This window comes from Plecotus auritus, assembly GCF_963455305.1.
Source record: "Plecotus auritus genome assembly, chromosome: 5".
Taxonomy (NCBI): domain Eukaryota; kingdom Metazoa; phylum Chordata; class Mammalia; order Chiroptera; family Vespertilionidae; genus Plecotus; species Plecotus auritus.
In genome coordinates this window covers 137,062,172-137,077,236 of record NC_137776.1, presented here as the reverse complement: position 1 = coordinate 137,077,236, position 15,065 = coordinate 137,062,172, and the positions used below count along the sequence as shown (strand labels likewise).

General features: G+C 42.5%; 1 protein-coding gene across 2 annotated transcripts in view; it reads right to left on the bottom strand.

The window, feature by feature from the left end:
• Window positions 1-12,391: 12,391 nt before the first annotated feature.
• The window catches only part of LOC308247866 (histone-arginine methyltransferase CARM1-like), a 230,643-nt gene continuing 227,969 nt past the window's right edge, over window positions 12,392-15,065 (bottom strand). Inside the window, exon 13 of one of the 2 annotated variants that reach the window (XM_080667620.1) lies at window positions 12,392-13,649. In XM_080667620.1, the coding sequence (XP_080523746.1) occupies window positions 13,640-13,649 (10 nt within the window). In that variant the 3' untranslated portion in view covers window positions 12,392-13,639. The remainder of the gene's footprint in view (window positions 13,650-15,065) is intronic. The other variant, XM_080667621.1, reaches the window with a different exon arrangement.

Here is a 15,065-nt window from a genome sequence, read left to right as displayed (position 1 = left end):
TGATGCCCACAGCCACAAGATGGCAGCGCCCAGTCTCCTCAGCCCCCCAGTTGCCCAGGGCCAGCCTGAGGCACAGGCAAGCCTCGGATGGCAGCTGCCCAGCTGCCCAGGGCCAGCCTGAGGCACAGGCAAGCCTCGAATGGCAGCTGCCCAGGGCCACCCAAGGTTCAGGTAACTAGGGCCGGCTGAGGCTTGCGCTGCCGGCAGTGGCAACAGCAGAGGTGTGATGGGGTGTCACCTTCCCCTGATAGCCAGGTCACCTCCCGCCCCTGAGGGCTCCTGGATTATGAGAGGGGTAGGCCAGGCTGAGGGACTCCCACTCCAGTGCATGAATTTTCATGCACCAGGCCTCTAGTTTTATCTATAAGCTCCATGACCCCACATTACCAATTTTCAATTAAGGATTATAACAACTTGATTCAGTCCAGTGTACACCACTGTGATCTTTTTCTGTGCCAATGCAGTCTAGGGACAACACAGGTAGAATCACATTGATTTACCTGCCCAACCTTTGATGGAATCCAAGCCACACTCTACCCTACACTTGCTGTGCAGCTTTGTGCAAGCTACATGCCTCTCTGACCCTCTGTTTCCCCATCTGAATGCAGGACTCATTCAATGGTTGAGATGTCTAAAGAGTTCATGCATGTGAGGCACTTACTACATATAAAGCCTCTCTGAAGTGCTTGATAGGCTGGAGGCTGGGGAGGGAGGGGTGTGAGCCAGAGTCTTTGCCCTTAAGGGATTATAGTGGGGGAGGAAGGAATAGACTTGAAATTGGGTCATCTACCCATTTAGGCATATATGTCGAATGGGATTTTCATGGGGAAGCATTTCTTGGGTAAACAAGTGAGGTGACAGAGTCTACATCACATAGAACAGCAGAATAATTTTTTTTAAAAAATGGAAACTGTAGAAATCAGATTCTAGCTCATCATAAACAATGACTTTCTAACACTGAACATTGCCAAACAATTCTTGACGATGAAGGAGTTTCTCAACATTGGGATTATACAAGCCCCCTTCCCGCAGGAAGTGCTATCAAAGGCCTTCAGAGAAATGAGTGACTGGATTTGTATTGTTTTGCTGCTACCCATCTGCCTGACCTTTAGGTCTGAGAGACTCTCAAGGTTAGGGCATTCCCCTCCTCCACCTCTTTTCTTTCTTCCACTCCCACTAAGCCTTCTGCCACTTCTGTGTCTGAAGTCTCTCTTCTGAGCTCTAGACACATGCATCCTATTGCTGACTGAACTTGGATGGCTCCAATTCCCCCAGTCCCAAACAGTACCTATGATCTTCCCCCGTCCTCCTCCAATCTGTGAGCAGGGACTCAAAGGCATTTCATAGGCAAGCCCCTTTCAAAGGATTTCCCTGCTGGGTTCTAAGGGAGAGTGAGAGATGGTACTGTCAGTAGAGGGAGATGTCAGATAAGAAAAGCATCTCATAGGCACTGTCAACATGTTTTAAAAATCCTTATTATTTTCTCAACTCAAAAAATGATTTTAAAATTTGCTATTTTTTGAGCTCTGAAAAATTAATGTTGGTTTATAACTTCTGACAAGATATGTTCTATAGTTGGGTGGGTTCTGCTAATTCGCCTTATGTAATGAAGCAATTTTTGCATTTGGGTTTTGACATATACAATCCTCCCAAACACACACATTTAGGTCTGCTGCCACCCACTGCAAATTGAGGCCACTACAAGGTCCAACTGGGTGTGCAGAGTCCAAGCAGGACACAAAGAGGCATAATTGGAGAGGAAGATACACATCACAGGCCAGAGCTCCAGGGTTAGCAAGATGCTCACTTTGGTTATGTGCATCCACGCCTCCCACTATCAGAGGCATCCCTTAGAGAGGCAGTGACCAGACCAGCAACTGTGTGTGGTCAGCCCCACTCTTGACTTCATTTTGGCCCCATCCTTGTAATTCTTTGTTATTCTAGTTAATTATAGTTTATACTATATCATCATATACAAGTTAGTTATCCTTGGAAACTCACTTAAATCCTTTTGGAAGGCAAAATGGATAAATAGATGAGTGGATGAATGAATGGGTGAATAGATCAATGATGGATAGATTCTCTTTAACAGTCACCTATTTCCATTTAATTCCATTTACAATTTCCTCTCTTCTTTTCTCCCTCTAATTCAAATTCTCTTTGCACTCATTCACCTCTCCTGCCCCCTGTGTCCCATCCCTGCTCCCTGACTCATCTCTGGGCAAGGACAGGGTTTGGGATAACTGCAGGCTTAGCACTATTAGAATTTTACAGAAAAAAAGCCTCTCAAGTATGTTCCCCAAATGCTAGGCCAGTATTTACCTTACCGGCAACTTTCCCATTTGTCTTGTTCCATTTTTTTCTCCATCCCTGGTCTTAATTCTGGAGAGCTCACCTCTACCTTATGATCTGCTTAGGATGGCCCGAGTCTGGTCTTCTCCAAGAATTTAGATCAATTTTCACTTGGGCATTTGGGTACAACTGTAATAAGATGGAGAAGAATTCTGGAGAAGAATTCTGGAGGGAGGGGAGTCTTGAGAATTGTTGAGAGAAGAAAGAATTCTAAGTGTTAGCTTCTGGTGAGAATGGTCATATGCTGGGAAATTCCTAGAGTCCAGGAATAAAGTAATAATGCCTAGGCATGCATACACACAATCAGACTCATCACACTGTAGTCATACATTCCATACGTTTACTCCCAAGGGGGAGAATCAGTCTTTTCAGTGGACAATGGCTTCGTACAGGAGTTCATGCGAAACAAAGCTTACTGAATCAGTTCAATAGTGGAACCTCATCACATTATAAGAAAGAACTTGCATTCAGAAAACATGTACTGAGTACCTACTGTGTGCAAGGGAACCCAGTAAGGAAATGGAGTGAGGGTGGGGAGTGATACACAAAGATGTGTTCCAGCCAGTTTCATAAGACTCTTTGGGGAAAGCACCATGAAGAAAATATTTATTCAAAACTGGCAAATCAAAATCACCAGATGTGGCAAGTCATTATTTTGCTTGGCATTCATTGCTGTGACATTCATCAAGCTGAATTCCTTCACAATTTATATGGCTACGTTGGGCATTTCAACCTGTGAGACAAAAGATGACTATGGGTACCAACTCTTCACGAAATGCAGTTATCATCAATGGAGTCCTTGTGGAGTCATCAACAGCTAGGAAATGTTTATTCTGAAACCACTGGAAGAGGGAGCAAGTTAGACAGGGAGCCGGTAAGTACTTTACAGGGAAATAGGGAAAAAAGCAGCACATTGTGGGTATCCATGGAGACACGTACCAGCCAACTCTCGCCAAGAATGCGGCCATAAGAGAGGTGAGACAGAGAAGCCTAACATACATTGCTCTTTCCTTTTGGTTTATCTTCAGTTGTGATATTTTAATACAAAGCTATATATTACCTATGGAATAAAGAAAAGAACAGACAACCGACTCTGACCAAACAGGTGTTCAACCGCCCTCTGTCTTGAGCGCTTTGTTAGAGGACCGCAGTTTGACTTGGCCCTCCTTCCGTGACATGTCTCCATTGAACTGGCAATGGTTTCATTTCAGCCTCTCTAGGTTTCGCACTGTTAGTGCTTATTCTTTTGTGCTTAGCGCTGGGGTCTTCTTTTGATATTCCCTTTTGCAAGAACCTGTCTGTTTCCTTCTGCTTCTAAGCCTAGAAAGTAAAAGAATTCTGTTTTGTTCTCTCCTTGGAGCCCCCATCACTCCCTGACATACTGGACAGTGTGTATAAAGTGCTTTAAAAATAGCAATGTACAAATGTTAATTGATATGATTATAAGTAGCAGTTCTACGTATATCAAGTTTATTTCTAATCACAATTCCCATTATCAGGTCAGATATGAAATGAAAATGCCCTCCCTGCGTCTGCAATGACTGAGCCATTCGGGCGCAATGCTATTATGGCAGCTGGGAATCATTTGAAAATGAGCTTTGCTTCGCTTGGCATGTCAGATGACAATTTTAAAGACTGGGTCCTATTTTTTAAATATTATAATTGGTTCACATTCAAAAGGCACATGCCCCCTGCTGGGAGAGGGGCTCACACATGCAGCTGGTGATGGGACAGCAAACCAGGAGCATGGGGACCTGGTTACACAATAAACCCGGATGGGGGCATTGCAAGGATGGTCAGCCACGAGGGGGATGCGTCTGCAATACAGGGCCGTTTTGACAGGGGACAGGTGGTGATCTTGGCAGCTGACTGACTTCAGAGAGAGCCAGCCAAGAACCCCTGTGGATGTGTTGGCAGGAGGGCAGAGCCTTCCCAAAAGTGCTGAAAGGGATGGGGTGATGGCAAGCAAACCCATCAGTGATGGCAAAGTTCCATGACAGTCCCTGGGAACGTGTATAAAAATGCTTACACATCACATTTCCTACTTTCGTTCTCCTAGGTACTTCCACTCCTCAAGCTTCACCCCATTCAACAGACACTGCTTCCTCCCCAGACACATGAGAACTCCATTTATCATGCTCATTTCCTAGTAAGAACTGCTTTCCTAAAAATATTTATCATGATTTCAGTAGCTGTAAGGTGAAGTAACAAAAAATCTACTTCTCTCCATGTTACCCAATTCCTGGCTTTCTACATGCAGAATAGCATGTGGGGTATGATAGCACTTGCTCCAAAAGGAGGAGAGAGAACAATGCATGAGTACTTGCATGTGTCTATGGAAGAATGGACAAGAAACATTAGTTTACTTTGGGGACATGAACTTGAAGGCTGAAGGACAGAGGTCAGATGGAGGCTTCATTGTACATCCTTTATACCTTTAAAAATTTGAACCACTTTGTCATTATCCGCTTCCCTCTTCACCCCTGCAATGGCTCTTATCTAGGCCACCAATAACGTCCATGTTACTTATTCCAGTGGTCAAATCTCTGTTCTATCCCATCTGACATTACAGGCATGTTTGACACACATTGCTCACCTCTCCCCCTTGAAGCGATTTCTTTTGTTCCATATCACCACATTCCTCTGACCCTACCGGGCAAACTGCTCAGTCTCTCTTGCTGACCCTTCCTACTCCCCAACTTTTAAACGTTTGCATTCTCTGCTCTTGGCTCTCTTCTCTTCTCTTCTCTTCTCTTCTCTTCTCTTCTCTTCTCTGCTCTTGGCTCTCTTCTCTTCTCTTCTCTTCTCTTCTCTTCTCTTCTCTGCTCTTGGCTCTCTTCTCTTCCCTTCCCTTCCCTTCCCTTCCCTTCCCTTCCCTTCCCTTCCCTTCCCTTCCCTTCTCCTCTCCTCTCCTCTCCTCTCCTCTCCTCTCCTCTCCTCTCCCCTCTCCTCTCCTCTCCTCTCCTCTCCTCTCCTCTCCTCTCCTCTCCTCTCCTCTCCTCTCCTCTCCTCTTCTCTCCTCTTCTCTTCTCTTCTCTTCTTCTATGGGATCTCATCCAGGATTGTGATTTAATTACCATCTGTCAGCTTTGTGACTCTCCAACCCATCTCTCCGGATTCCAGGTGCACACATTTGCCTGTCAGATAGCTCCGCTTTGACATCAAGTAGCCATCTCAAATCCAACATGTTCCCAACAGAAGTCTTGATGTTCACCGGCCCCACCCCCAAACCTGCTCCTCCCCGTGTCTTCTCCATGAGTTGCTCGGGCCCAAAACCTGGGAGTTGACCTTGATTGCTTTCCTCATCTACTGAGAGCCAATCTAACAGAAAATTCTGTTACTATTATGTCCAAAATAGGCCCTGAATCCGGTTCCTTCTCATCATCTTCACTGCTAAAGCATCGCCCTAACATCCCATCTGTCATTTGTTCTATTATATCAGGATTTTCCTGTTTCCATTCTTGCCCACATACAGTCTTCTTATCAAAAGCAATCAGAGTGAACCTGTACACAGGATAAATCTGACCACATCACCCTCTGCTTTAAACCTTCAAATTGCTGTTGTCTTCACCTACGTTATTTTCTCCAAATCTTTAGTGGCCCCTCCTCATCAGCTCAACTCTCAGCACTTCAGTGAGGTTTCTCTGAGCGCTGCTGCCTGAGCAACAACCAACAGGACACTACACAGTCCATTTCCTAGTATTACATTCTTCACAGCTCCCTGCATATTTGAATATTTTATATATCTGTTTCCTTGTATGTTTACTGTATGCATCCCTCCTGCTATAATATAAAAAGGAGAACTCTGTCTACCTGGCTTATTTATGTATCCCAGGATGCATAAATATGTATCCTAGTGCCTAGCATAATGCTGTTATTAGTTAGATAGGCTTACTAATTCTGCAATGAGAAATATTCCCAAAGCTCAGTGGTTAAAATAACAAAGGTTTGTTTTTTTCCCCTCAAAGTACATGTAATCCATAGGTTAACATGAGAGTTCTAAGATATTCAGGGACTGATTGATTCAGAGATTCAGGCAGAAGGGGGCTTTACCATGTAATGACATGTCATCTCAACAGGACTTCCACAATAACTGAGGGAGGAAGAAGAGCCGGCGTGGAGGATCTCACAGCATCTCCTAAATGCTTCCACATGGAAGTGACATGCATTGCTTCCGTTCATATGGGATAGGCCAGAGAAGTCACAAGGCCATGCCTAACGTCAAGGGGTCTAGGAAATGAGATCCTTTTATGATCCTCTTCCTCCTGGAAGGAGAAGAAAACTAGAAATGTTGGCAGGCAGCACTTATGTCCACACACACACAAACCAGTGTGCCTGATTCTAAAGCTCCTGGTGTTAACCCCTCCATTTTTGAAAGCACATGACCCTAGAGTTTCTGTTTTGATGAAGACATTCTTTCACTCCAATTCCTAGGTATTTCCTAATACTCAGGAAACAGTGCCGGCAGGCTCTGGGCTTCAGAGATATATGTGTTTATGTTGTGTTCCCCAATTACATGCTCCCTGGTAAGCTACAGATAACAATGAAAAATTGTCTTTAATGGAGACAAAATACTGCAACTAGTAGACTAATGTATTTGTTTCTTTCTTTTCTTTAATTTCTTCCTTTCCTTCATCATCTTTATCATCCTTTGTGTAGGCTTTTTGACCGGGGCAAGAGAGGGTGAATGAATGAAGGAATGAATAAATGAATTAGGTGAATTCTTTAGCAAGACAATATGTTTAAAATTAGGCTATGAACAGAAAGTGGATTTTTCTAAATTCCTTTCATATATAAGGGGCTCAGTCAAAAGTTCCTTTTGTGGATAAGATGCTATGCCCTATTGGACAGCTAGATCATGAGGCTGGTGCCCAAAGGTAAAGAATAAAACTATAAAATAGAAGAAGGAATAAATGTCACCCCTAATGCCCCAAGGAATTATGGGTGGCAGAAGGGAGAGAGACTGGTAGGTGGGGGTGGCCAGGCATATGTCCCTCTCCCTTTTATAATTGGAAGTACAACAGTTTTAAAAAGTATATAAACATGGAGCTCAGAGGAGAAACTAAGACCCATCTCCTATGATAACGTAATATAATAATAAGAGCTACATTTAAAGACCCAGGCACTGTGTCAAGTACTTCATACGTATGATTTCATTCAATCATCACAAGGATCCTGTTGTTATTACTTTCTTTTAGCAGTCAAGGAAACTGAAGCTTAGGAAAAGCTTGTCATTGGCCCAAGTCCATATTATCTAGTTAACTGACAGATTTGAACCCAGATACAGTATTTTTAAAGAGCCCACACCCTTATCCACTGTACTATAACATCACTTTCAGTAATAGTTTGATCTAGAATTCAGTTAATTTTTGCATAGGGCAGTGTAAATGATGGCTCTGTCTTATGGCTCTCTGGTATGTTTCTTTAAGTAGAGTGGAAATGTCAAGTCATAATAAAAATGTGACAATGTTATCTCCAGGGGGGCTGAGAGCAAGACACTAACAACTTACTAAGTTTGGGCTTTTGCATTGACCTATGTTAATGTGTGATTCCATGCTATTTTGCATGGCAAGGGAAGTTTCTCAGACTTCATTTGATTGCTAGATCAATGTGAAAATGCATTATCTGCCTGCCTCGAGCATGGCTGACTGTTGTGCAGGGCCCTATGCCAGGCTCTGTGGGGGAACATGCAGTTTTGTTTCTATCTTGAGTGCTTGCAAGCAAGTTGGAGGAGGTAGAAATACATGCCTGGAGGACTATGGTGTAACATGCTGTCTTACCTTATGAAGGCAGAGGAAATGGAATTAATTAATAGTGAAGCTGGACGGTTTGTAGGCAGCCCCTGAAACAGGCGTTGCTGGTTCCTTGCCTTTTGTCCATTTCTCTTTGGGAACAGAACTACTTTTTACCCCTTGGGAAAGATGAGTCGACCTCCAGCTCAGTCATAAATCTTGTTTGCTTGATGTCTCTTGTCAGAGATTAGTTTAGAGGTGGCGATGTGACTCAGTTCTGGCACTACGACTTTCTTACAGTAGAGACAGCTGTGTGACTAAGGGCACAGACTCTAGAGTGGACTGTCTGGTTTAAATTCCCAGCTCCACTACTTGTTAGCTGTGTGCCATTAGGAAAGTTACTTACCCTTTCTGCCCCACTTTTCCTCATCTGTTCAATGAGGTTAATAACAATACATACCTAATAGGATTGTTGAAAGAATCAAAATTAGTTAATATCACAGGTCCTCGAATAACATCCTTTCATTTAGTGTCGTGTTATTGTAACATTGATGAGATGCTGATGTAAGAACTTAATTCTTATTCATGTCAATTAGCCTATGGTAAAATTGGTTTCCTTAGGTGTCCTTTTGTTGCAATTCCAAGAGCCTATCAAAAATGTTAAGTGAGGCCCTAACTGGTTTGGCTCAGTGGATAGAGCGTCGGCCTGTGGACTGAAAGGTCCCAGGTTCGATTCCAGTCAAGGGCATGTACCTTGGTTGCGGGCACATCCCCAGTAGGAGGTGTGCAGGAGGCAGCTGATCGATGTTTCTCTCTCATCGATGTTTCTAACTCTCTATCCCTCTCCCTTCCTCTCTGTAAAAAAGCAATGAAATATATTAAAAAAAAAGTTAAGTGAGGACTTACTGTATTTGTAAAGCAGTAAGAATGGTGCCTAGCACACAATAAGTGTTATATAAGTGTATATCATCATCATCATCATCATCATTTAAGAGGATATACCAGAAATGATAGTCTGTTTTTATAACCCTGGACATTGGTGTGACTGGATGAGATTCTTGTAATTTCTATGGTGGCCTTGCACCCATGTGGGGGTCTGGGCTATGACGGAGATGGCAGAGAAAAGGAGAGAAGGACTTCAATCTTCAATGAAACCACTGAGCCGCTGAGTTGTCAATCCTGGAGTCCACTCTACTGCTGGACTTCTTGTTACGTGACATCACAACTCTCTGTGTTTACGTATTCTCAGCCAGGGTCTTGTGTGCCCACAGTCAAAGGCACAGCTGAACCTCCGAGAACCTTCCTGGTGTATGTCCTGTTGCTCCTCAGCCTGTGCAACTTCAAAGCCTGTGGTGTCCTGGCTGGGTATCCTGAGAAGCAGGGAACCACAGAGCAGCCCCTGACATCAGCTCCTGTCCAATGTGCTGCCACTTATCTTAATTGTGGCAGGATGGTTTCATGAAAACTGAGATGCCCAAGATTTTCCTAAATGCAGAATACAGTCTTCATAACCTTCTCAGGGGACTTGCTTTGAGGTCACTTTCAAATTTGAAAACACCATGGTAATATGATTGCCCCACAAAACACAGTCCCTTTGATTCTTAATTATTCTATAGATATAGAATTAGAATAAGTTATTAAATTCCTCCACTAAAATAAATCCTACCCTACATTACTTTATACCATTTTTAGCAACATTTACTAAGCACATACAAACTTCCAAAAATAAGGTGAAGAGGAGGAAAAACAAGTTTTAAGTATACATCCTCTGAGTGATTGTCAGATATTTACTCCCCGACACCCACTGTGTAGCATATATGGGTATTAAATCTGTGCTTCACTTATTTTATTTTATTTTTTTGCTGGTTAGATCAGGATCTTTTATTGCTTATTTAAATTGGCTAATCAGAATAAAAAAAAAATTTAAAGTCTTTGTCTGGAGGCTTGGGTCTCTCCTATTTAGAGGTTCGAACCTGGGCATCCACTCTGAGGAGGGGAACCCAGCACCATTCTGAGGTGGGCTGAGGGATGACCCCCAAGGACAATCTGAGGGTCCTTGGCCTGCCACTCCTCTGTCCCCAGATTTTGGCATGTGATGAAAAACACTGTTTTTGAATTCTTCTCTCCTGGCCTTGGATTTAAAACTAATGTTACCTGTGTGAGTTTGGGGAAAGCTTGGAGGAGCTACTTGAAGAAGCCACCCTAATCCCTTTCCTCCAAGATGGGATGATCCAACACTGTTTCTAGAGCTCAGCCAAGCTTTATTCTTACTAGGTGTACTGGTTAATAATGCGGATATTTTTCAATAGATGGAGTTACACATATGTTGATATGTATGCGATTGACATGTATGCTATTTTGTTGTATGGACAGCAAGCTTCAAAACTTCATATGTCAAATTTGCTGAAGGTGTTAACATCATAGATATTTTTACACTTAAAAATGTTGAATTCCATGCCAAAAAAAGAGCATTTGTGGGAAGTTTTAATTCATTACTTTATTTTGAAGAAAAAGTTATTGTATACTTCAGGAAGCTTATGGTGAACATGTTCCATCTCAAGACACTTGTGAACGCTGATTTAAATGCTTTAAAAGTGATGATTTCGATGTGAAAGACAAAGAACGTCCAAGTCAACTGAAAAAGTTTGAAGACCAACAATTACAAGCATTATTGGTTGAAGATGCGTGTCAAACTAAAAAACAACTTGCAAAAAGATTAAACATTGCTCAGCAAACAATTTCCGATAGTTTACAAGCAATGGGAAAGATTTTAAAGGAAGGAAAATGGGTGCCACATCAACTGAACGAAAGACAAATGGAAAACCGAAAAGTCATCAGTAAAATGTTGCTTCAATGGCATGAAAGTAAGTCTTTTGGCGATGAAAAGTGGATTTATTTTGAGAATTCCAAATGCACAAAATCATGGGTTGATCTAGGTCAACCAACAACATTGACTGCAAGGCCAAATAGCTTCGGAAAGAAGACAATGTTCTGCATTTGGTGGGATCAGGAAGGTGTGGTGTATTATGAGCTTCTAAAACCTGGTGAAACCGTTAATACTGATCGCTACCGACAAAAAATAATCAATTTGAACCACGCTTTGATTGTGAAACAACCAGAATGTGCCAGAAGACACGACAAAGTAATTTTGCTTCATGATAACGCACCACCACACACTTCAAAACCAGTTAAAGACATGTTAAAAGATCTTGTGTGGGAAGTACAAGGAAGTGGAAAATTGGGTCTCTGAATGGTTTGCCTCAAAACAAGTAAGTTCTATTGGGACGGTATCCACAAATAATCAATTTGAACCACACTTTGATTGTGAAACGACCAGAATGTGCGTGGGAAGTATTAACCCACCCGCTGTATTCACCAGACCTTGCTCCTTCAGATGACCACTTGTTCCGATTGATGGCACACGCACTTTCTGAGCAGCACTTCAAAACGTATGAAGAAGTGGAAAATTGGGTCTCTAAATGGTTTGCCTCAAAACAAGAAAAGTTCTATTGGGACGGTATCCACAAATTACCTGAAAGATGGGGGAAATGTGTAGCTAGTGATAGACATTACTTTGAATAAAGCACTTTTGATGTTTCTCTTGAAATTATCGTGTTTTCTTTGATTACAAAATCTGCCATTATTAACCGGTACACCTATCAACCTCTCTTCAATCACCAATGTCATGGGGCAAATTACAAATTCATAAATATCACAGATCTTTGGAATTGCTCAAAGATTGTGAAGAATATTAATTTTTTGACTCCTTAAAAGTCATAGGTTTCGCCGAAACCGGTTTGGCTCCATGGATAGAGCATCGGCCTGCGGACTGAGGGGTCCCGGGTTCGATTCCGGTCAAGGGCATGTAACTTGGTTGTGGGCACATCCCCAGTGGGAGGTGTGCAGGAGGCAGCTGATCGATGTTTCTCTCTCATCGATGTTTCTGACTATCTATCCCTCTTCCTTCCTCTCTGTAAAAAATCAATAAAATATATTTAAAAAAAAAATAAAATAAATAAAAAAATAAAATAAAATATATTAAAAAAAAAAAGTCATAGGTTTCATCTCTTATGACTACTTCTATAGACTGATAATGGCCTCTTAGGGCATCAGGCTGAGGAGGACTGTGAGGCCAAGTCACAGCTCGGCAGGAAAGACTGCAGGGATTGATTATGAATGTCTGCACTGGGTGTGAGTGGAGACAGTGGCAATAGCCAAATTGTGTTTCTGTAATCCAGGGTTTACATAGTTTCTGCCTACCATGCTTGAAAGGCAATTAGAACATTATCAGACCTGATTCCATAATTCCAATTACTCTGAACTTCAGGATACATTTATTTATTTAATCAACATACATTGATTGAACACCTTTGATGCCTTAGGCACGCTCTTAGGCACTGTGGGATATTTAAAAAATGAATTGGACTCAGATCCAACCCACAAAAAATTTAGTTCAAAGAAGAGAAATATATGTGTTGTTTAGGGTATGAAGTGATAAAATGTTACAAGAAAGGATTAGATAAGGGGAGGGAGAGGAGATCCATCCAAGGTGAGATGTGTGAGTGTGGATGGTGGTCAGCAGGGCATGCTGGTGAGGGTGTATTAGAATGAAGCCTTGCTGTGATGTGAGTCAGACTGTTGGAATGGATAGCTGGGGAAGACTGTTTCAAACTGAGTGGCCAGAATGAGGGAAGGCACCAGAGTGGAAAGCTGAATGCTGTGGGTGACTGATTGACTGATGAGAATATGTGGCTGCTGTTTGTTCCACTTCCCCTGACAGAGTGAGCAGGTTGCCTGTTGGGCTTCATTAGATTATCCTGCTGATGTGACATCCATTTTTATAAGGGTTTTCTGGGGGCCAGGGGAAAACTTGCTCTTTGGAAAGATTATCTTTCATCACCAGTTGACGTGTGACATATAACAAATGTCTTAAAGTAAAGGAGAGTTCCCACTGGTATGTCACACTGTACTCTTTATTGTAGACCTAAGAGAACTGACAAAGGTTCCATCTGCATTTTCTTAACTATGTACAGAATCATCAAATATTGCCAATGAAGAACATTCCACTACATGAATAGGCAAAAAATCTTTAACACACTGCTGAACTAGGAACTAGCTATTGATTTGTTGCAGATATTTGCAAAAATAGATTAAAATTGCAAATAGAAGATCCCTTCTAACATGGTCTATGTCATGTTGTACATATGCATACATATAAACATGAGGTAGGGTTTTGTTAACTGTCTTTTTTAAATACGTCAGAACTTGAAGCAATGCTTATGGCTTTACTAAAGTAAAATTAAACAGAAACCAAAAATTTAAAAAAAAATTGTTTTTCAACTACATGCAAAAAGCGATAAAGAGCCAGTCTAAGAAGCCACAAGAAATAGACTTGTCAACAAAATTAGGATGCACAGTTTAGAGTTAGAAAAAAAAAAGAACTTTAAATAAATAAAGCTAATATACTTGTAAAATTCAGAATGCATGTTTGAAACAGGAGACATGAACTTGAATGTTGAGGGACTTCTCAGGCCTTCATTTTACTTATTGATCTTCTAAGCAAACCTAAAACAGAGAAGGTGATTCCATGACACCAAAAGTAATGAAGTTCTAGCAAGATCCAAAGCCAGAGAGGAGCCATGTGTTCATGTCTGCTCCTTCCCTCCTTTTCCTTCCCCCTCCCCTCTTCCTACTCCTGTGCTCTTCCCCAGAGATTTTTATGGGCAGCCTTAGATCTATATTTACCCACTATATTTAGTAAGTTTGATTATGCATAGCCTAAATTCAGATCTGAGAGGTTGATCTGGATTTTTGTTCACTGAAAGAACTTTTTCTTTTTATAGGTTTATAGCAAAGGCTAATAAGCATCAACTTCTCTCTCTTCTTGCTATTCGATAGGCTGACTTTGCCCTCACTGTCCTCTTCCCGAAGGCTCTGCTTGCACATCTGCCCATGAAGGCTCCTTTCTGACATTTGAGTCTCTACTAGTTAACTCCTCTTTGGAGAGGCCTCCAGACCACTCAATGTAAATAATTCCACCTCCCATCTCTGGCCTTGCCGCTGTCGAGCATGTCATTCCGTTTGTTTCTGCTATCCCTTTATGTAGTTCTTTTTTGGGTACATTTTTATGTAATTGAAAAAGTTTTTTACATCTAGTAAATGTTAAACATGAGCAGAGCAAGGATGATAGGCCAGGTACAGAAACTCACCAGGGCAGAAACCCCCAGATGCCTAGAACGGGGCAAAACTGGGAAAACAAGAACCTTGCCCTCGGAGTAACCTATCCTCCCCTAGCATGCCACCGGTCATGTGGTTTGGACCCCTGATCTTTCATATCACTGGTCGGGCAGTTTAGACCCCTGACCTTTTCCTTCTTAACGATAACATCTAGGCCTCAGTTGTATTTCAGCTCCAGGCCCAGAGAAGCAGCAAAACCAGACAAGTGATGCATGGCTGTCTCAGGACCAGCTACATTGACTAGTGACCCCCTGCCCTGGCACCAACCAATCAGTGGAGCCGATGACCCTGAATGAGCACACCTGAACATTGATGAATATTCTATTAAAATTCTCTCCTGAGGTCTCTCCTAAGACTTCCACATGCCAGAGAGAGACAAATAGGCTCCGGACAAGGACCCACTGTGCACTCCCCCTCCACGAAGCACAACTGTGCCATTCCCCCACAGGCACATATCCCCCAACCTCTAAGGTTCCCCACGAGACTTGCAACCAGGGGAGCAATGGGCAGCAGCAGCTCGTCCCGGACTAACCCCTGAACCTGTCTCCAAGGCCCCCTTTTCTCTGAGTCCTCAGTGAGCCAAAGCAGCCCAGCCTGGGCTTTCCAGTTGCTTCTTCTGTGCCCTGCCTTGTTTCACTGTCTCAAGTCCATCATGGACCCAATACCCTTCAGCTCAGTGCTGTGTGGACCTTCCCTCTGGATATCCCCATCTCCCATGTCCTCTTCCTTAAATAAATTCAATTG